Genomic DNA, 20,840 nt, shown 5'->3' with positions numbered 1-20,840 from the left:
GAGGCAGCGGGGCAAAGCTCTCAAGCCAGAGTGCAAAAGGAAATTAGTGTTTCATATTTACACTTCCTTCGCACATTAGAACAGTAAAATTCAGGCTGAAAATCATTAAAGTGGCCCTTTATAGACAGCTCTACTATAATTGCATTTTAACCTCTCTTAGACCTCTTTTCCTGTTTCCTATACCCTAAACCAGGAGGGCCCAATCCTGCTCCTGGAGAACTACTGCCCTTTTTGATGATTATCAAACCTGTGAAAAGCTTCAGCTGCTTGATAAGGAGCACATCATTAGACTCAGGTGTGTTGGAGCAGGGAGAAACCTAAAACATGCAGGGCAGTAGCTCTCCAGGAGCAGGGTTGGGCACCCCTGCCCTAAGGCATGTTATACCATGTGCTGCTTGGGAGAGGATATGAGGTAATCCAATGTATATTGTTTTTCTAGGGCTAGTCCACTTCTTAAATGAAAAACTAATATAGTATGAGTAATGTACTCTTACACTTTCAGAATCTAGTTATTACCATCTTTATGAAAATATTATTTCCTAAAGTGACACTGCCCTCTAGAGGCAACACCAGAGAACAGTCAAGTTAATTTCCTTCCAGTCAAACTTTATTATCTCAAAAACATTAACAGATTCTGACCAAATGACAATTACAGCCCACCTCCCTCACCCTTCCCCTCCCACCCCAACCAAACTAATCAACTCCCCCTAAATGTGGACTAATTGGAATATCTTTCAACTCAGTAAATAGCCAGTGGCCTTTTCATCTTTCAGCCACAGTTGAGCGCAGATGAATTAAATAGAGAAAAATAATTGGGGTCCATAGTTTTCACAGTGCATTACACAGCTCAGCAGTAAGACAATGAGCCTATGAAATTACAATTCTGCCTGATCTTTCCAAGTTGGACTCAAGGTCGCGACAGACCCTTTGTAGATATTCTCATTCATTGTCCCTTCTGTTGATGTCAGCCTGTTTAACGTTAATGTTGCTCTTTAAAATAACTTGTCACACAAATAATTTCACAGAATATCTTTCAAAAACAACACATTTCTGAAAGACATTCCCCAGCATACAGACTAAGTTACCATTCACATTTGATTAGACATATGTTAATAAATTAATCAACTGTTATCACCTTTCTACCCCGACCCCCCCCCCCCCCACGCGCGAAAATCCCCAAAAGTAAACCTAAATTTCCCAGCCTCCTACCGACCATCACTTTCCTGAGCTGAAACTGACAGAAAGTCAATCTTGCATCACACTTAACAGTTTATAAAAAAAAATCCATCAGAAGAGGAGTGCATTACAGAAGCTCGTGGGTGTTTTACACTTAAGTAGTACGACAGGACTGCCAACGGTATAAAGCATTTATTATCTTGTCAAAGTCTTTGGCTGTCTCTCAATCATAGTTTGAGTTTACACCATCCCACATTTAAGACGGTTTAATAGAAGTAAATTCAACGTGGGACTGATAAGAGTTTTAAATTATATCTCTGTGGTCAAATAAGGGTCAAAACGATTTAGAGTTTGTGAAATGAAGTTGAAAAATAAATATAAAGCTTGTGACTGTTTATCAGCCTCACTGGTGGAGGATGATTTTACCTCTGTCAAAGTGGGTTTTCGGCTCGGATGGTCTGTTTCTTTGTTTCACAAAAACTACTTGCCCGAACCCATTAAATTTTTGAGCAGATCTGGAACACAAAATATTTTTCACTTTTGTTAACATTGTGGTACGGGACATTTGTGATGCATTTATGAGGCGTCAGAATAATCGGAAAAATTAAGTTCCTAACAGGGAAAATTGCAGTGCGTTAACATTGTGGGACTGGGCATTTGTTGGCGGAGGTCTGCGTTTTCTGAGAGCCCTTTAGTTCTCAAATGTTTCTACGACCACAAATCTTTTCTGCACATTCACAAGCTACTCATGCAGATTGTTTCTCCACAGGTTTACAAGGGTGATATACAACAATCTTCAAAATAATTCTGACATTCATTTCATAAGCTCTAAATCTTGGGCCTCATTGATCCCATAGGAATCAATTTAAACTATAAATATCCTTAAGTTGACGCAGGTAGTTATGGTTAGATCTTATCAAATTCCAGCTATCAAAGTCCCCTTTGGGTATTGTCTGAATTGACCCAAAAGCTGGTTGGTGAGACGCACTTTTTGTCTGATGGTCTTAAACTATGTTAGGATTGATATCAAAAGCATTTACAGTAAGTGCTTTCAAAACACAAATGATTTAATTTGACCTAGATAATTTACATGGGTATAAAAATGGCTCATATTCTATCACAAATATTAACATTTTTTTAAACAATGAGTGTTCCGGAAAAAAACAACGGTTCTTAAAAAACAAAACAAAAAAAAAAACTGTAAAATGTCAGCTATCAGTCCAGTGAATCTGAATGGCTGATGAGGTGGCGATGATGCACTTTGAGTGGTACGTGTTGGGCTTCACTTGGGGGACAAATCACATTTTAGTGTGCTAAACGGCCCACTAGCACCCACAATTAGCCACTCCGTTTATCTACTCTATGAGCTAACCCGCAGTACTCTTTGAGGCCGTAATCATGGGTGCAAGTGTACCATTTAGTGTATAAATTTGTGGTTTGACTGAAGTGAGCTGTGGTTGCGTCCTCATGTACGCCTGGCCTTCTGTCTCTTGGCCTGACGTTTGGCTTCGTCAAGAGCAACGCTGTCCCCGCTGGCCTGGGACATGCTCCTCACTCCCTGCATACGGTTCACCAACTGTAGGAGGAGGGGGATTACCTGCAAAATAGGTTAAACAAAAGCTTTTTGGATTATCAGTTTCTTACTTGACAAAAGCATTTAATACTGTGAATCATAGCATTCCCATCTCTAACCTTTCATAGTGAAGCTTTTCTACAAAAACCTTGCCATAATTAGAGTCATACCTTGTGAACCGTGAACAATGTGGTTTCATTAACAGAACAAATAATAACGATTACAAAAAAATCCTCTTTTCGCGAAAGTAAAACCCAAATCCCACAGGGATCATTGCCAAGACTCTTTTGTCTATGCATGAAGCACCTTCTTGAATCATGACGTGGGGCTGGTCTTCAGATGTACAGTGCCTATAGAAAGTCATGATACCCCTTTTGAAAGTCCCTTCTTTTGTTTTACAGCCTGAAATGATAATACATACAAAATAGATATTTTTCCAGCACGATTTACATATTTTGCTTTACACCATTACTGTGATTTTTTTTTCTTTCAAAATGCCTGTAAATGAATATAAAATGAAAAACTAGAATAGCAGGGTTGGAAACGTGATGAGTCCCTTTAGAACAACCATTATAAACATTCTCAGGTATAACCAGTCACCTTCCAGATTACACAGCAATTAAACTGCACCACCAGATGGATTGATTCGCATTTGCTCAGCATATCCATCTGGGAACTCTCGTTTGGAGATCTTTTGGGAAGGGGCGAAAATACTGGTTGCTCATTGGATAAACCATCTGTCCGTCACCAACATACGGGCAAAATCAACCAACCAGATAAACGAAGCGTATGATGTACTAACAGCGTCGGGGCAAAGCTTAGAAAGTAAACCACAGTCAACAGTTGAGCAAGAAAAGCTCTTTGAACATATTGTCTGGAGCTTGTGGAGGAGATTATTTACCTTCTCGTGGTTGTATGCTGCTAACAGGAGCAGCAGAGTGAGGGGCAGGGCTATGTAGGAACCCTGGGCAACATCCTGGTCAGGCACTTTACGCTAGGGGAAAGCACACACATAAACACACAACCTGAGATGAGACAACAACAACAGCTTACTCAATACTGTCTTGATACAAAGCCTGCTACAATCTGCACAATATACCTCACTACAAGTCAAGAATCCTGTAGTTCTAGAAGAAAAAAAAAAGAATCTTACGGTGGGGTTGAAGGTGAGTGTGACGTGCTTGTGGTAGCCATTGGAGGTAAAGGTGACCTGAGGCAGGGTGAAGTCAAACTGGGAGCGGGACAGTGTGGAGTACAGCATCAGGACATAGCTCTGGAGGAGAAAGAGAAAGAAGACTTTAGATCCAACAGCATGTCCTGGGTCATTAAATGTAGGGAAATACACAATTGTGTCAACATTAAGGAGACTTATAACCAGTGGTGGTTCATCATCACATATAAAGAGCCCCAGCATTCCAGTCGGACCCAAATTCATGCAATTCCAAGACTGTTTATGGACCCCAGTATGCAGAAATATTCAAATACACCATATTTTAAGGATGAAAATAACATGCAAAATAATCTTTTTCTCCCAAACTGCATGGGATTATCATAAAGTGGACTGTAAAGGGGACACTCGTGGGTCCACATAAAACCCATTTTCATTCAGATGTCTTGAGGTGAGCGGTCAGGGGACCCCTTTGAAACTAGCATGGCATGGTTGGCAGTTTGTTGTTTCATATGATACCTACATCTTCATTGTAGCTTTGAACTAAACTTTTCTTACAACGGCCATTGCCTGTAACTACTGAATAATGTAGACTATAAAAAAAACTATAAGTTTCAGGACTATGAGCAAAATGTTTCAGCAGTTTGTGCGCAGAAATATAAGCAGATACCTCTCCATCTCTGTCCAGAGGAGGGAAGTTGAAGAAGAGGGACTGTCCCAGAGAGACGCTGTTGATTGGGTTGTCCAGATTATCACTCTTGTAAAGCTTCACCTGGACAAAGAAAGGGGAGGAAAAACGTGGTAAAACCTCAGCAATGTCATCTCTGCCCATTTCCTGCCATGTGAAAATTGCAGGGGAGTTGCAGAAATGTCTGTTAGTTGAATATAAAAGAACCAGCGATAATATAAGCCAAGCAGTCCTACCGATAGTGTCGCAAGATGTTCAGGGGACGTGTGGACATTTCCACTAAGGTCAAACTGATTGATTTGCCTGAAGGCGATGATGTTGACCCCTTCAATGTCACTGCTGCCGACCTGAGGGGGAACACAGAGAGCTTAATGTGCAGCTACAACCTTGGGCTCTTTAAGCAAATGCCAAATGTGAAGTTTGGATAAAGACTTTGTACAAGTCACACGGTGTGATAATAACAGAGAATTAAGTGGAATTAAGGCATTTCCAGCCTTGCCAGAAAGATTAGCGGGCCTGCACTTTTCAGAGGAGCTAAATTATGAAACGAGAGGTTTAAACTTGCAATGCGATTATCGCTTCTTTTGTTCTCTGTATACAGAAGAAAGGACCCATGTGATAAGGCTGCTGATAGGTCATAATCACAGGGTTCCCACAGTTATTTTAACAATTCAATTATAAAAGTTTCCATACCCTCCAATCTAGTTTTCAATGCCACATATATAAAAGGGAAACATGACATTTAAAATGTGTTACTGTTTGAACTGAAGGAACAAGAATGGCATTTTAGTACAGGTTCATTCTTCACTTTGGAAACAGCAAAAAACTGTCTCACAACAAGGTCCATTTAGTAGATGTTCTGGGGCTTTTTGATCATTTTCTCCATCAGATGGAGATGCCCAGATAAACTTTGAATCTCAGCCTTTCAGCAATTTTAAGTCTGAAAAAAAATTGAAACTTGAACCTCCACATATCCATTGCAATTAGGCAAAATCCATCACCGGATGAAGACTACTTGAAATTTCTAGAACAGATGCTAAATGAATCTTGTGGTACCAGTTTAGTCATTCAAAAATAATGTTGTGAACCAAAGTTCCTTCAGTATTTTCCCTTGTACAACATGCATTCATATTTAATGTACACATTTTAGTTTTGGGGCAGAATGCTGAAGTATCAACACTCAGTGTGCTCCAATCCTTGGTTGTCTGGTAATAAAGTTGATGCTCAACGTTTACTGCAAAAAATCGTCTGGCAAGGCGCTGTGTTGGCCAATAACATACTGTATTTGCAAGTGCACATTCCTGGTTAATTCTTTTGTAACATGAACATTTCTACCGTTTACGTCGCAACTGTCATTACAATGACTTTAATAAGGCTGCTTCTTACCTCTATAGCTCTGTGTTGTGGTAAGGCCCTCTCTATGTGGTCGTTGCCTTCAGCTCGCAGCTGAATTAGATATTTGCAACTCGGCTGCAAGGAAACATTACATTAAGTCATACAAGGTGTACATTAAAAAGGATTAGAGTAGACGGTAAAAGACGGTAACCTGTAGAGTGCGTTCATTTTAACACCCTCCTATCTTATTGTAACCTGTACTCACCAGTAAACCCCTGAGTCTGAAGCGACCCTCCTCATCGGTGACGGTGTCCTCGCTGTAGAGGCTACACTCTCCCTGTCCCACCGCCTCCACGGCCACATCCCGCTCTGCATCCCCGCTCAGAGACAGCACTGCTCCGTAGCAGCTGAGGAACACAGTACGAGACCATGACACTGATCACACTCTCATACTAATTTTTGGAGCTGGACCTCAAAACCAACACCATCAAGGTAGATTCATTTACCTGTAAGCAGTCTTAATGCCAGTTATATCGATACTGAGGTTTTGACCCTCCTCCACAGTGATCATCTGAGATGCCGGCTCAAAGCGGAACTCCTTCATCATGGGCTTGAAGTAGTACTGACCAGGACTCTGAGGAGAGATAAGCAGTAATGACATCAAATGGAAAGCAGAAAAATATATACATCAGCTAGAGCACAACACAAGTCAAAGCATCCCTACAATCAGCTTTGCAGCTTCTAGGAATGATAACTTAGACCATAGAATGAAAATGTCAACGATGAAAGCAAATTAACAAATTGCTGGATTCTTACCAGGTTATTAAAGGTGAGCAGGCCGGTGTCCTGAGTCAACAGGTTGGAGCGAAACTGTCCTCCACTCAGAGACAGGAGGACACCTGACAAGGGAAGACCCTCCTCCGATTTGATCTACAGCACAGAGGGAAAGAGAGTGACATTAGGTTAAATATCCAGACTCATCTAAATAGTAAGCTAGCAAGTAAACGTTACTTTAGCTAACATTACTTGCAGCTATTTCATTCTAATGGCATAAAGTGAATGAACGTGACTAAACATAACTTAAACATAACATTAATAAAACTTTAATACATTAAATAATATATCATTTCTGCCTGAGTCAGGTCAAAGATAGATTTTCATCGGCACTGGTGGTTGTTTAACAATGAAGAGGAAAACTCATGATTGCTAATTCAAGAAGTCACCAAAAAATGATTTTTGTTAGGTCAGATTTTTTTTATTTAAGTACTCTATGATTTCATGGAATACTTTAATGATGAAATTACTTAAATGCCAATCCCTTATATGGACTGAAATGCCCATTGTAATGAAGCCCTACATAGCACAGAGATCTTGAAATCACTCAGCCATGGCTCAAATTGCGAGAGACAAATTGTGAAATTGTGGGTATAATTTTAGATTAGCGTCTATTGTTGTGTACTGTTCCATTTCAGAGAGGATTTACAAAAGAAGGATACATAAAGACACAAAACTCGCAGATGCTCCACAGTAGATTTCAAAGCAATTCATCAAGCAGTCTGAAAGGGAAACTAACTATTTGTGCCAGAATCTCATGGTCGCTGTAGAAAAAACGCAGACCCTTTTAACAAAGGCAGTACAGAGGCGATGCACTGGCAGCACACAGCATAGCAGAAAAGTGATTCAACTATCATCAGTGAGCTTTGCTTTTAATTGTATTTTGCGAAACAAAGTAGGAACTAACAGCCTCTCTCCATCATGTCATTTCCGATCTACTTTACACCACATAATAAGTGAAAGAAGTAAATGTGAACAAGCAGCTATAATTGCAGATGGAAAAGGGGCTGGTGATTACCGGGATGTGATATGTATGAGGACTGGTCACATTATACCTTGAAGGTGACACCAGCCAGAGCGAACGCCTTGAAATCACCCAGGGCTCCCTCCACAGGACTCAGGACAAAACCTTCTTTACTGGCACTTATGTTGTACTGCCGGTCGCTGTGGAGCGGACCCACACTGAAGGAAAAGGGAAAGCATACCCTTGGTGAGCAACGCATGTCTCTCCAGGATGCATATTTTATACGTGTCATCACAATACTATGCCACATACAAAACAAGACATACAGTACAGAATTCCATCCTACTTGAATAAAAATAACATTTGAAAGATCAAACATACTGAAAAAAGGACACTACTAAACATTAATTTGGTAACGTTTCAATTTTCACATCTTTACTTTTGACATGTGACTGCAAAGCAATTTCTATGGTGTTCCTGCCTATAAAGAGTTCTTTTTTTGCTCAGGGCAAACTGCTGACACACCCTTGAGACAGACAACATTACTTTGATACTGAACCCAAGTGAACATCAGAGATAATGATAATGAGAACATTCACAGGCAACATCAGAGATAGTGATATCCTCAGAAAATGCACAGCACAGTGAATCCTAATCATGGACTGCTAGTGTGACTAAAAACTACTCTCTACAAGCTGCTCATCTTCCTGTAAAACAACATCTGTATGAGCAGTGGAGAAGAACCACTGGGCAAACTTTAACAAAAAGAGCAAGTCAAACATTTCATTACGGTTTTCATGCTGTACAGATGCAGCGCTTGATAAACTAAAAGCTCTCAGCCTTGGCGCTCTTATGTGCAGCTTTTGACAGCGTGTACCCTGAGGTCCTTTTAAACAGCCTGCACAAACTGGTTGGTCTCTCAGGCGCAGATTGTGAGTTAATTACCTGTTTGGCTGACCGGCACTAACAGATTTCTTTTTTTTTTTTCATTCTCTGGGCTCTCTTGAACAGCAAATTAGGCTACTGCCAGGATTTTAACAAGGATATACACATTGAGGCTGCTTCTACACTTCTTTTGGGGCTCAAATTGATTTAAGGATTGGCTTCTTGGTATATTAATTACCTGATAAGTGCATACATTTATGGCAGAACAATGAGACTAGTTTGACAAGTTTGTATCTCTCATGTGAAGTGCTGGGTTCTCATACCTGTATGCTCCCATCTCATTAGTGGCCACAGTAATAAGGGGTGCAGCAGCTCCTCTTTCAGTGATGGAGATCTCCACGCCATGTAGCTCTGGTGACACCTTACCCTCCAGGAAGAGACCTGCGCGCCCTATGATGTCCACCAGCCGACCTGGACAAGACTCTGTTGAGGGAGAGTAATTCATTTATTAATTAAGGATGTTATTGATCTGTTCTTTCTACATGCCACCAATACAGATGGGGCAAAAATACGTATTTGTATGGAATTATAGACTAGAATTATAAAAGCAGCTACAGTATAACAAGGAAATAATAAATAGTCACAGTGGGTTTGTTAGAGTGAAGGAACTTACCTCCAGTGATAGTAGCCTCTACCTCAGGAGGGTAGAACAGCAGTTCCTTGGAAGAGGGTGTCACTGTGATCTTCTCTCCAGCCCTGTACAGCCATACAGTCTATATTAACTCATTGCATCATGACATGGGTTCAAGACCAAACAAGACTCTTAGACTTGGTGGTTATTATTAGTGGATGCCAACTAGCTGCTAATAATAAGGTTGCAAAGTAATCTGAGCTATTTGGAGTTCCAATGTTCTGGAGGTAAAAGCTGCATTAATTTTCTCCATAGACAACTTCAGGTGACTCACAATTGGAGCACAAAAGATAAACAACTCTGTGAGAAAATATCTTGTTCTTCAATAAGAAGTCAGAAGCCAGAAGCCTGTAGGCATCAACGGAGAAGTTTGCTGGAACTCCTCAAGGTGCATTTTATTAAGACACATCCCATCACTGATCTTAACATTCTGTTACATGTGCAGCTAAAGACAAATGGAAGTTATAAATGATAATTAGATCAGTTTGACCCAACTGTTCCCAAATGCACTGACAAAAGTATTTGGAATTTGCTACAGCTTTGATTTGTGGTACTGTCAGACCGTAGCAAGGGCTTCCGAGGTTCATGGGCACTGTTGTATTAAGGGCCAAACTGATGGAACCCAGGTACAAACCCTAACCTAAACATATAGGATTGTCACACTGTCTAGGAGATTCCTATGTTTAGGAACAATGTGGAGAAAACTTTGAAACACAAATTAAGTGGGGGGGACACTTCTTCACACCCAACGGCTTATTGCACTTTGCAACCCTAGTATGAGCAAGAGGCCCATTTTCTTCACACAACTTCAATTCTTACTATTTATGTTGTAAAGACCAAAGAGTTTAAACTGAAACATGGAGCGTTAACTGACCTGGCCCAGTAGGAGAACTCATAGTGGAAGGGGCCTGTTAGCTCATCGGCCTTCTCTTGAATAGGAGGGCTATCGTCCCTGGCACCTCCGTCCTCTTCAGCAGCGCGGCGCTCTCGTTCCTGACGACGGAGTTGAATCTCTTGCAGCTGCTGCTCCTGCCTCTGCTCCTCCAGGCTTCGGAGGGGACCCAGCACAAGTGCTGGCTCACTCTCAATAGATGATCTGGGGGCAGGAAAAATAAAACACATTTGTGCTGGACATTTCTAGAAGGATGCACAGCTGATATTAACTCTTTTTGAAAAATAAGCGTAGCCATGTTGAGTCAGTACTTGATAGTAACTGTGACGTCTAGGATCTTGTCGGTGGAGATGAGACCAGTCATGTGATGGCGCACTGCGGTGAGGGTGAGGATACTGGGGGCCGAGCTGTTGGACACAGATTAAAAGTAACTTGGTTGAACTGCTTAGAGGGAGAACACTCTTTTAACCCAGAAATAAACAAGAAACAGCATCTTACTACTTACGTATCATATGTATAGAAGTCCTGCTCAAACTGGTGGCAGGAGCGAGGGGTGACTTTGTAAACACCTGGACAAGCCATTTTTAGTTGATTAATTACTTTGCTCCAGTTTTATATTTAGGTCTTTCTGACACAGACCTTTTGGCTTCAAACACTGTACTGAAACTATGCATGAGGGAACACTTTGTACACTGATATTTTTTATTTTCTAGATATGCTAATTCATGCTATGTTTAGCTAAAGAGTGGCCAGGAGAATGAACCTCACCAGGCTTAGAGAGGCAGAAGCGGTTGACTCCCTTGGAGAGGTTGTACACGCCAACGTTCTCAGGTTTACTGCCATCTTGAAAGAACTCCTGCACAGAAAACACATTACGTTAGGAATTTAAAAATATATATATATATATGTATATGGATGTGCCATCATCTGCTAAAAGCCACAACAGGTACTGATTACTGACCAAAGTAATGGCATGTGAGAGGGAGCAGCGAAGGATGTAGCCAATCTGTCTGAACTCCACCCCCACAACGTCACTATCAAGAACCTCCACTTCCATGGATTTGTGCTTCCAGCACCACTCCTCGTGAGTAATACTCACTGATGGGTGTAAACACGGGAGAGAACAACAAATAACACAGGGTAAACCAAAAGAAACAAAAAAACGTTGATGAAGATGTTTGATGAAAAGGATTAACGTTCCTGTATTTTTTTTATTGGCTAATTTTCAGGATCAAACTTAATGTTCAAAAAACATAATATTTATCTCATACTGTCTGTCTGAATATACCTGAAACTCTCTGTTTTAGGCCTGTCTCTTTAAGACCCCCTCCTGATAAAGCCCAGTCTGCTCTCATTGGTCAGTGTTTCTTGTTCTTCTGCATCTGCACTCTTGGTGTCTCTGCACCATCATTGCAACCGGGGAATGTCTGTACAGCACTGTAGCAGAACTTTCTACCAATTTAAAGTATAATTGCGACATCACAACTGTACAGAAATCCTGACGGCTTGTTTAAAAGACACAGTTTCTGAATACAGGCTGATTGAGTGATTTGATACTTTCACAGTATTTCTCACAGTATTCCTTAAAGTGCTTTATAATTAAAAAAGGATATGGAAATCACTTTTTTTTTTTTTACAATATGGGATATTTGGCAATCTTTAAGAGAATGTGAGTAATATTTTAGGGACATCAGAAATATTTTAATGTCTTGCAAAGTAATCTGATCAAGGAACAGTCAGCAGGGCTAAATATTGAAGCCTGAGAAAAAGGTCTTATGAGGCAGTTCTTCTAATAAGTAGAAAGATTTCTTTTTTGGCTTTTCAAGCCTTTATTTAGATAGGACAACCGGAGATTTTGACAGAAAATGGGAGAGAGAGGGGTCCCAAAAACTACTTCAACTTCTGAAGTGTTACTTGATGGATATATAGAGAAAAAAAATGTTCAGGCAGAAGGAATAACACCTAAATTCAAATGTTCCTTTAAAAAAGACATGGGCGACATCACATATGATATATTCATGTTTAATTATACTGTTTTCATGCGCTTTAATACTTTCCCAGTATTTACATATCACCTCAACCTGCTTTATAATCAGAAGACACATAGAAATCTCACTTTTAGAGTATGGGACCTTTAAATCTGTCAAACTAGCCAAGGAGGAAAAAACTTAGAAGCCATTATCACTTCAGGTCGAGACTTTCCCCATCTTATGATCATCTCATCTTTAAACAAATGCTGGAGAAAGTGAACTCTTGTGCCTGGCAACACTACAAGCTGAGTATATATGCCTCAAAAAATGCTGTGTGTGCACAGCTCGCAGGCACACAAAACAATTATATGCATTGAACAGCTAATGAGATGGATGCTGCACCAGACGGTAGTCTAACACTTGGCGAATAATGCATGCTTTCCGAAAAAGCTTGTGCTAAATATCAATTTTATGAGTGGGAGCTGGAAATGACTGATTGATTTCCCCGCAGTTGTTAGAGAGTAATTAGTGTGATTTCTAAATAGAAATGTGCTCAGGATGGAGGAAAGCAGTTTCTAATGAATGGCTGGCTTGAACTCTTCCAGTCAAAACTTGCATGCTGACTTTGCATTTGTGCACTCCTGCAACTAATGACAACCACAAATTTCTAATGTGTAAAAGCTCTAATTAAATGAAATTAAAAAATACATATTACATCTATTATTACTACTCGTATAAAGAACGTGTTATTGGTTGTGAGTTCTGACCTTTGTATTTCCCAGGTAAAACGTCATCAAAGGAGAAGCTGAGGATGTCACTGCTGCCAGACAGAGCCACCATCCTTCTCTCTCCCTGCCGACTCACTGGTTGAAGGGTTACCGATAGGTCATCGCAGGACGCTATGGGTCAACCAGAGGATACAAGTCAGTGAAAATATGAACAACCACCCACAAAAAGATGTCATTTTCATGGAAGCTGCATTTAAAAAAAAAAAGACAGTTTGTAATCTATAAACAAATAGAGAGTAAACTGGAGACCATCTTCAGATTGGATCATACCAGCTGCAACGCCCAACAGCCAGGGGCATAAATGGCCCCTTCTGTGCTTCCTTCCCCCCTTCCTCCAGCCCCCTTACTCGGACCACACCCATTTTCTAACTTGACCTTCATTTTTATCTCACCTACACACTTTGGCATACAAACACCTGGCGCAATACTCAAACCATCCTCTGTGTTAGTTTCCACTACAGTAGGCGTCTCCATGACCACATTTTGCCATGATGACAGACAGACAGACAGACAGACAGACAGACATACAGACAAGCATTGCTGCTGTTGTGACTGGTAATTACAATGCTCTTACCTAAACAGTAGACTTTTCCAGAGACAGAAGCCATGAATTGGGTGAAAAGCAGGTCTGTGAGGGGCCGGTCCACAAGGGAGACCTCAAGGGCATGAGGCTGCAGAGCCAGGCCTGCCTTCACCTCTGCCTCGGGGAGCGACACCTGAACACATGGAAAATAAAACCAAAGTTACTCTGAAGAAGTACACCTTTATATCACAGTGCTATATAAGCACTGAAATATTTTTTCATCATGTAGTAAGAATTGTTAATGATTTGGGCTTTTGGGCTCTATGGTTTCAACAAATATTGGAAATCTTTTGAGTTGAAGGTAAGGTTCTTGTTCATCTAACTATAAAGCAAAGAGTCTACGTCTGTCTGTCAGAAAGACGGTATGTGAAGTGACTATGAGTTCTCCTACTGGGCCAGGTATTTGTTAAACACATTGGGAGTCAGCATATTTTACAGCTTGTTACACACATTTAGTGCATATTTAATGGGTTCAGTGAGGACAGAGCGTTGGGTGTGACGCTATACAAGGACGCTCACTGGCTTTCACGACATGGAACATGCATTCTGAAAATAGATTTTCCACTTCGAGGAATCAATCCCCTCCTCAAGTAATTCATGTGATTATTTGATCTGGGAAAACATTTCTCATGTCCATCCATAATGCGTGTGTATGCATGCATGAATTTGCTTTGCATTTGTCCAGAAACACTCATCCAATCGATTTCACAATTGGCAGGTGTATTCTGAGGACCCGAGGGAGTGGTTAACAATTGCCATGCAATCGGCCTATTACGAACGGACACTGCACTAGTTTAATTCCTGACTGAAAATATGCGCTAACAAAATGTTGGTTTTCAGATTGTTCGACTTTAATTCAGCAAATGCCCCAGTAGCTCAGTAAAAATCACAATTTACTGTGTGTGAATTGGATGGACTAGTAAAAAGTCACTTAGTCACACTGGGCTCTACTATTTGATTTTCCTTGATTGAAGAGCCCTCGCAAATTAAGTGTAATTAAGTATAAAGAAATAAAATGCTGCCAGTCTTACATGGACACTGTAGTCTCCAGGTTTGGCCTGAAAGCAGAATGCCCCCTGAGGATCTGAGTCGATGGTCCTGCTGGAGGCCTTGTCTTGGCTCAGAGGGGTCAGAGTGACCTTGTAGCGACCTTGCTGCTTCATGCCCTCAGGCAAGCGGCTGATGGAGATCTGGCCACACACACTGAACCTGTGTTGGTCGAAAAACAGAATTTACTGTATATTAAAGTGAGTTACCAGTGTTGAGTGCATGAAAAACCAAGTTGAGAGTCAATTAACAGTCATTTCAAAACCTGTGTAATGTAGGAAATGGAAATGTATACAGTTCAAGCAGTCAGTGTACCGGCCAGACGTACCCTGCTGTGATGATGTCAGGAAGTTGGGGTGTGTTGGGGGCGATCTTCACTGTGATAGGTTCAAAGTACATAAGCTCTTTGCTGACACGGATGGTGTAGGTACCAGCCGTCATATTCTCCAACCGGTAAGAACCGTCCTCCTTGCTGATGACTGTGAGAACAGAAGAGCACAGTAAGCTACAGTGTGAAAATGTGTATACAATGAAAACCACTGAATGCACAAAGTGAGTATTGTTTCTGTTAAGACACTACAACTAAAGTGTAGTCGAGGCTCCTAGCATGTCTACCTTTGATCTGGTTGTTGAGGGACACTGTGGCATCAGGGACGCCCTCCCCATCGTCACTGTTAAGAACTCGGCCTGTCACAGAGAAGCCCATGACACGGAAGATGGGCTGCATGCGAAGCAATAGAAACAGCATTACATGGGAAATGCGTAAAATGTACCATGCATAAAATATTTTTACATTTGCAATATAAGGACAACTATTAAAACTAACATTAATGATATAATTTGGCTCTTTACCTCCAGTTTCAAACTATTGTGTTCCACCTTGAAATTCATCCTAGAAGGAGCAACATCAAACGTGATCCTTTCTCCCCGGTAGAAGGGCACCTGAAGGAATGGATTTCACAAAAGCAGAATTAGAGGCAGCAATAAGTACAGTATATTGGGAAAAAGTTCATAAAAACACACCATCCAGACTAGGCTCTGTACAAAGGAATTCTCTTTCTCAGAAATGAGAAAGAGGCAGAATCATTTTAAGGGCAGCGAGCGGGTTAAAGTTACGTTGTCATGACATCAAACCCCACTTTTATTCTAAGTATTTGCCATTTTTTTGCAAAACCAGTTCTTTCTATTAGGTTTTTTCTATAGTGGTAGTGGCAGGGTCCGCTATTCCCACACTGGATTCAAATCTAGTTGTGGTAACAGTATGATGTAATACTGTCCTTCAATATGCTTATGAATAAATAAACTGTAATGCATCCATCTGTGGATATATTCATGCGGAAAAACAACAACAAAAAACAACCAAATTCCCTACCTACGCGTGTGGGATTCAAAGGCAAAAGAGCATGCATGCATGCAATCCAGTGTAATTTTATCTCATTGATATCAGCTGTTTATGATTCTATCTTTACACTGTATACGTGCTGTTTAAAGTGAGTCCTTCAAAATGAGAGTGCTGGGGTGGTTTTTATTGTCACAGGAAACAGAATTGTGTTTGTCACTGAGGTTAGTGCTAACCATGATAGTTCTCAAAAATGTGAGAAAAAGAGGGGTACATTTCTGAATTTGACAGGAGTCCGTTTTGAATATTGCAGAGAATAATTAACGAGAAGCCACAGTGAAGTGTTGGTAAATGTGCAGTCTGCCGCCTGCAGCTCTTCATCTAACTCAGCCGACAACCAACTCACTGTTCCTGCAAGAAAACGACTTGTGCTGTGTGCAGAATTAAATCAGATCACAGTTGCTAATGGCGTTCTGTAAAAAGGCTGATTATTGAATGATTCTTTATCAAAACAAAATAAGTTTGCTTGACTCATCTGCAGGGGTTAAAGGAATACTTCACCCATTTTCCCCTGAGACGGGAGAGAGCCATATCTACCTCTAACACTTCCTGCTTTAAATGACGTAAGATTGTCATTTTGTATCATTTAAAGCAGTATTCCTTTAAAGCAAAGAACGACTTGTGAGCCTGAAAAGTTGTCCAGGCAGAAATGTGCCAAATGTATTGAATTAAGTATTATATTACCTTAAAACTGCTCTATGCCTGAAATCAGGCGTGGTGCAGCTGCTAAAGGAGTGCTTCTGTAACTGCACTTATTGTCACCATGGTAACTACAGAGGTCACCAAATCGATCAGGAGTTAAATATTAAGGACTAAAACTTTTAGTGAGATTAAAAATGGGGACAGCTCTCTTATGCTTATTGCAGAAAGCTTACCACGGTGTATTCGCCGCTTGCCAGTGAGGGGAAGATGAAGGTCCCATCTTCCCTGGACAGAGTGCTACAGAGGTAGACCAGCGAGCTGTCCCCTGAATCTGCCCCCTCCACTGGGGATGTGTTACAGCCTCCAACATCCTGAAAACACACAAATAAATATGAAGGGATGTAACTTATCTTTATGGCTATAAAATCCCATTGTGTTCCAGATATACTGCTAAAATGTAAGCTTCAGCACAATATACTAACTTCCATCAAATAATGCAGGATACGTGAGACAAATGAAATCAAGATCTCGTTGTTTCGCTGTTTCTAAAAATGTTAATAAAGTACCTCTTTCTTGACTGTGGCTGAGTACAGTAGGAAGGTGACCTCTTTCATGGGCTCCCCATCACTGCGGACCTCCCCAGAGGCATCGTACCCTCCAACTACCAGATGGTCGGCGGCCGGGGCATTGGCATTGGAAACGAGCACTGAGGTGGAGCTCTATAAGAAGACGGCAAAGGTCACCACGGAAATTACAGTGAGGGTCGGGATAATGGCCCTGTCAGGAGAAGTGTGATTATTGCTGGAGATCATTAGTTATAAACCTGCTGAGCTGACAGGGAACCTTATCAGCTCATCGAGTAGGTGAATAATGAACTATTACACCCTCAAGTGATACTGAATTAAAAAGACCTCTGAATTAATGACAGACAGAGAAGTGCCGTAATGTGGTACCCAGCAGTGTGTTAATACCTGGGTATGGGAAAGAAAATAATGTCAAACACGGATCTAATCTGACTGAAATCATTAGTTAATGACTTGCTGATCTGCTCCGACTCCAAATGTCTTATAGCAACAGCTTTAAATAATCATTTTGAGGTGTTCTATTTATTTTCAGGGCTACATAAGAATCTAGAACTGTGTGTTTTCCTTTTTTAACTAATGTGTGTTTGAGTTATTGTATATTAAAGTATTTTTCTTGCTCTTTCTAAATAAAAAGCTAACTTAAAGGGGACATATGAAGTTCATTTTTAAACGTGTATTTTGGGTTTCTACTAGAACATATTTACATACTTTAAATGCTAAGAAAATTTTTCTATCACTGTCTGTTTGGATATACCTGTATTCACCCTCTGTCTGAAACACTCGGTTTTATTTTCTACCTATATATAGTATAGTTGTGACATCACAACAGTACAGAAGTCCTGACGGCTCGTTTAGAGAAACTGTTTTTTTTTTTTTAATACATGCTATGTGAATTTCTGTGGATTAAGCGTTTTGATACTTTCACAGTATTTATACAGCACCTCAACCTGCTCTATAATCAAATAATAGCAATATGGGACATTTCACAATCTGTTAGAGAATGTGACATTTTAGGGGAATCACAGACATATTTGACAATGACAATAATGTCTTGCAAAGTAATTTGACGATGGAGCAGTCAGCAGGGCTACATGTTGAAGCCTGAGCAAAAGTTCCTCATGATGCAGTTCTTTAAATAACTAAGATTTTTGATTTCTTATTGTAGCCACTGGAAAATATCTCTTACAAGGCATAATTAATAATTTGGGTCCCAAACGCTACTTCAGCTTCTTCTGAAGTGTTACCCAGTAGATGTTAAAATATATATTTTTCCCCATTAAGAAGATACCAAGGCTCAAAATTAAGAGGTTTACATGGAAGGTTGCTAGCCTATCACTCTACAGATCCACCGTATTGATCACATTTGGACTTTTCAGCTCCACTAAATGACAAAACAGGCAGAAAGAAGAACACCTAAATTCAAATGTTCTTTAAAAAAGACATGAAATATATGATACATTCATGTTTCTATATAGTCTGTGCTGTTGATACGGCCTAATGAAAACTGAAGTGAAGGTACCAACCTGCTCCAGAGTCCAGGAGGGATGGGCAGCTGTGATGTCATAATCTCCTGGGAGTACTTTTAAAAAGGTATACCTGTGTAAGGAAAACCAAAAACAGTGCATCAAGTTAAAAGACACAATGTTCACTGCAAAAACACCTGTGTAGAACTCTTAACAAGCAGAGAGGTGACAGCCACTTACTTTCCTCCAGGCTGTGTGACGACACTCTGGAGTTTCTCCTGTGTTCCTGCACGGGTGAGTTGGATTTCTACTCCAGCTGGACCCAGGAGATGGCCTTTACTCAGAACCTGAGGAGAGAGGTATTTTATAACATGAATTAATTCCTGGACTATTACTTTTCCAAGAAAAGGTTTATAGCGCTGCGATCAAACTAAGTGTTCTGGTCTTTGGACCACAGATAAGAAGTTGAAGACCTGAAAAGTTATCTGCACACACGCATAAAAAGCCACTGATGTATGTGTGACAATGTAAATGTGAGCGCTTACTTTTTTGATCTCAGTCAACAATTTTAGCTTTGAGCCCCCTTTATAGGTAGATAAGCTTTTAGGGTCTTCAAGATGTCAAATGTTTGTATCAATGAGGAATTCTCACCGTCCCTGACACTGAAAAGCCAGTGAAAACAAAGTTGATGTCTTCTTCTTTTGTACAGATGTCGTTCACTCCATCCACGTGGAGTTCAACACTGGTCGGCTCTGGTGAAAGTTAAAGCCCAAGAAGAAGAAGAAGAAGAAAATCAAAGACCAAAAGACATGGAAGTGAGAAGATTGATCATGTGTAACTGCCTCTGAGATTGTCTTTGCATTTCCTGGACAACTGGTGGCATAAAAAAGATTTGGTGAATTGTGAGGATACAGTTGTTAAACAGTAGTCTTACCAAAGCTCCATCCAAGAGGGGGCTCAATCTTCAAAACAAAGTCTCCCTGTGTAAAAGAGACAAGTCTATTAGATTCAAATCACCATCATCAGTGAATAAAGAAGGTTCGAAGGACTCAAACGACTTAATCTCATACCTTGTCATAGAGAGGGATCATGAAGTAGCCATTGATTGGAGCACAATCTGTTTGATACTTCAGGGAACCTTGTTTGGTGTACAGTTTAATCTGAACGTAAACAGAAACAGCTCATTAAATATATATAATTGAATAATTACTAAACCTGAAATGTCATGGCAGTCTCTTTAGCTTTAAATACTACGTTGAATGGCAAATTGGTTGAGTAATGTGCATCAACTGTCATTCACAGACAGACCAGTCTATCTGGGATTAAGTTAATTTCACTAATTGGGCAAATTGCTGATCCCATGGAGCCTGTGAATAAGAAGGGATTAGGACTGATGGCTCCTCGTCAGCACACAGGCAGATTTTAAGTTAGCTGTGCGACACAAATGTTATTTTAAAGGATATTAACGCCGGCGTATGTAATATATGCTTAACGTGTAACATATGGCGTTAACAGTCAACCGTGACTGCGTAGGGGGAAAAAAGCATCCGAATTAGCAAACTAGTAGATAGCTAAATGCACGTCAAATTACTTTTAGTTTTGTTTTGCTTTCATGTATGTTTAATATCAAGAGAGAGCCAACTGTGAGCTAGAGTAGACTACTGTTGTGGTCATTTCATTCAACTAAAACGACAGTCTCCACCTAACCTTTAGCTCACTACGATAAAGCAGCTAACTGTCAGCTAACTGTCAGCTAGCTGCCCTAGCCGGGGGGTTTGCACTCTCACCTCGATCACAGAGTAATTGATCTCAACGTCGGATTTCACAAATCCCCCGCATGCCACCACTATGTCATCGGATGATACAGTCAGGAACTGGGAGTAGGTGATACAGAATAAAACCCAAAGGGCTCCCACGTCTGCCCGGATCGTAATTCTCAACATTTTGGCTGACTGATCTCTCGATGAGCCGAGCAACAGCACGCTGTCTCCGGTTCCGCACCAGCTGAGCTGCTGCCTGTCAACACCATGGAGCGCAGGGAGCAGCGACCTCCGCTGGGCTGGAGGTGCACCAACATGACGCTGATAAAATGAGACCCAGGGAATTCTTGTCAGATGTTAAGTGATTAAGGAATGTTAACACCAGTGACTTATAGAAT

At 40.7% G+C, this 20,840-nt stretch overlaps 1 protein-coding gene across 1 annotated transcript; it reads right to left on the bottom strand.

Annotated features, from left to right (window-relative positions):
• Window positions 1-711: 711 nt before the first annotated feature.
• On the bottom strand, window positions 712-20,634 carry nomo (nodal modulator). Its single transcript, XM_083937458.1, has 31 exons — window positions 20,470-20,634; window positions 19,753-19,842; window positions 19,617-19,662; window positions 19,334-19,434; window positions 18,923-19,029; window positions 18,743-18,815; window positions 17,202-17,354; window positions 16,869-17,006; window positions 15,447-15,536; window positions 15,210-15,315; window positions 14,923-15,073; window positions 14,579-14,756; window positions 13,539-13,680; window positions 12,944-13,075; window positions 11,168-11,304; window positions 10,975-11,062; window positions 10,712-10,775; window positions 10,518-10,613; window positions 10,189-10,410; window positions 9,297-9,379; window positions 8,947-9,106; window positions 7,830-7,956; window positions 6,757-6,870; window positions 6,447-6,574; window positions 6,206-6,347; window positions 5,992-6,075; window positions 4,842-4,952; window positions 4,588-4,689; window positions 3,903-4,022; window positions 3,651-3,743; window positions 712-2,773 (listed from the first exon to the last, which is right to left on the bottom strand). The coding sequence occupies exons 1-31, from the start codon at window positions 20,623-20,625 to the stop codon at window positions 2,642-2,644; spliced, it is 3,666 nt and encodes a 1,221-aa protein (XP_083793584.1). The 5' UTR covers window positions 20,626-20,634; the 3' UTR covers window positions 712-2,641.
• Between the last annotated feature and the right edge of the window lie 206 nt (window positions 20,635-20,840).

Source organism: Echiichthys vipera (assembly GCF_963691815.1).
Source record: "Echiichthys vipera genome assembly, chromosome: 2".
In the NCBI taxonomy this organism is placed as follows: domain Eukaryota; kingdom Metazoa; phylum Chordata; class Actinopteri; order Perciformes; family Trachinidae; genus Echiichthys; species Echiichthys vipera.
This window is presented reverse-complemented; position numbering and strand designations above follow the sequence as displayed.

Bases quoted from the DNA above. Each gene is read 5' to 3' on its own strand.
- nomo (XM_083937458.1), bottom strand. From the start codon at position 20,625: ATGTTGAGAATTACGATCCGGGCAGACGTGGGAGCCCTTTGGGTTTTA. The intron at 10,614-10,711 runs GTAAGTAGTAAG...TGTGTCCAACAG, and splicing joins GACTTCTATACATATGATAC to CTCGGCCCCCAGTATCCTCA. The intron at 6,871-7,829 runs GTATAATGTGAC...TCTGTGCTGTAG, and splicing joins TGGCTGGTGTCACCTTCAAG to ATCAAATCGGAGGAGGGTCT.